Source organism: Coregonus lavaretus, assembly GCF_964263955.1.
Source record: "Coregonus lavaretus genome assembly, chromosome: 6".
Lineage (NCBI taxonomy): Eukaryota > Metazoa > Chordata > Actinopteri > Salmoniformes > Salmonidae > Coregonus > Coregonus lavaretus.
In genome coordinates, this window is record NC_139993.1 from 13,656,773 (window position 1) to 13,658,726 (window position 1,954).

General features: G+C 51.5%; 1 protein-coding gene across 1 annotated transcript in view; it reads left to right on the forward strand.

Annotated features, from left to right (window-relative positions):
- LOC311131489 (histone H1) overlaps positions 1 to 168 on the forward strand; it is a gene marked incomplete at both ends in the record, with an annotated part of 624 nt that extends 456 nt beyond the window's left edge. Inside the window, one exon of the mRNA XM_084164510.1 lies at positions 1 to 168. This exon is cut by the window's left edge and continues 456 nt beyond it. Within this exon, the coding sequence (XP_084020636.1) occupies positions 1 to 168 (168 nt within the window).
- Positions 169 to 1,954: the final 1,786 nt, after the last annotated feature.

The following is a 1,954-nucleotide window of genomic DNA, read 5'->3' on the forward strand; positions in this document are numbered from 1 at the left end:
CCCGCTACACCCAAAAAGGCCGCCAAGAGCCCCAAGAAGGTGAAGAAGCCCGCCGCAGCGGCCAAGAAGGCGGCCAAGAGCCCCAAGAAGGCTACAAAGGCAGCCAAGCCCAAAGCCGCCAAGCCCAAGGCAGCCAAGGCCAAGAAGGCAGCCCCCAAGAAGAAGTAAACCTATTACAAACAGTGTTCTACTCGACACATGTTGTACCACAAAAGGCTCTTTTAAGAGCCACCCACCTCTTTCCATAGAAAGCGCATTGATTTCCATGTACTATCTGTCGTGAAAAAGAAATTACGCACACTAGGCTACTTTTACGCACACAACATCGTCCCACTCTGGGTGTGTGCGAAGGGAGAGGAATATAATAGAGGGCCAAAATGGCTTAGAAATTCGACCTCACGAGTGCACCCTCACCAGCCATTTGTATATGAGCCACTGGGCTATTCCCGTTCAGAGGCAGGCTGCTGTGATGTGTTACAAGTGCCATGTAATAACAATACTATAGTGGCTTCGAATTCAAACTCACGAGTGCACCCTCAACAGCCATATTTATATATGAGCCACTGGGCTATTCCCGTTCAGAGGCAGGCTGCTGTGATGTGTTACAAGTGCCATGTAATAACAATACTATAGTGGCTTCGATTTCAAACTCAAGAGTGCACCCTCACCAGCTGTTTGTTTCCCATTTGGAGAGAAATAATGTGAGGATTTCATGTCGGACATTTTGGCGCTCACGCGAAATGACACAAAGTAACAAAGTCGGAGGGACACAAAGTAGCCTCTCACTCGCTGCCTGTGGGTGGGAACCGGCTTAGGGCTGTCTGTCTGTCTGTCCCTCGCTCCAATTGGATAAGGCCACACCGGCCCGGTGGCCAATCGTTGCCTCTTGTGGCGAGGTATAAGTACGGCTCTCGAAGTGGCGAGCGGCTCATTCAGACTTTCTGTGACTTTCTCAAGATACCAATATGAGCGGAAGAGGCAAAACCGGAGGCAAGGCCAGGGCGAAGGCAAAGACCCGTTCATCCCGTGCCGGGCTCCAGTTCCCCGTGGGCCGTGTGCACAGGCTACTGCGCAAAGGCAACTACGCCGAGCGTGTGGGCGCTGGCGCACCAGTCTACCTGGCCGCCGTGCTCGAGTACCTGACTGCTGAGATCCTGGAGTTGGCCGGCAACGCTGCCCGTGACAACAAGAAGACTCGTATCATCCCCCGTCACCTGCAGCTGGCCGTCCGTAACGACGAGGAACGATTAGTTACCGGAGTGTAACTCCAGTTCTATGAGTGGAGCGGAGCCCCATAGGGGAGCTATGCTCCTAGTGGTTTACCCTCTGCCCTAAGGCAGCAGCAGCCTGAAACAAAATTATGCACACACCTACAGCCAATAGGAGTACAGGTGTCACTATATAAGGAACCCCGTTCCCTCAATCTGCCTCCCGAGATATTATCTTCAGCGAGACTAGAGAGGGTCGGTAGGGCCTTAAGTCCTATGGGGCTCCGCTCCACTCATAGAACTGGAGTTACACTCCGGTAACTAATCGTTCTATATCGTGGAGCTCCGCCCCATAGGGGAGCTATGCTCCTAGTGGTTTAAGGCGGAGCGAAACGCTCCAAAATGTACCCCCTGCCGAGCCTAACACTTCCCATTAAAAAATGAAAAGGTCAAGCCCAGCAATGGCTGCAACCAATTCCCGCAGTACTGCGACTAAAACCCATCAGGGCGTCACAATATACCGCGTCATCGGTTATAGACCCGCTCCATCTAGCTCAATGACAATGTCAATGGCTATTGGGCAGATCAATAGAATAGACGCCGTGCTAATCTGACTAGCAGATAGCCGTGCCTCAATATTCTATGGAACAAAATATGCTAGTCATACTACACTGACCCTCAGATAGATGACCTTACATTCTGTCCATTCAGTACATGTTTCTATATGCTGACACTGTCAGCCAGGA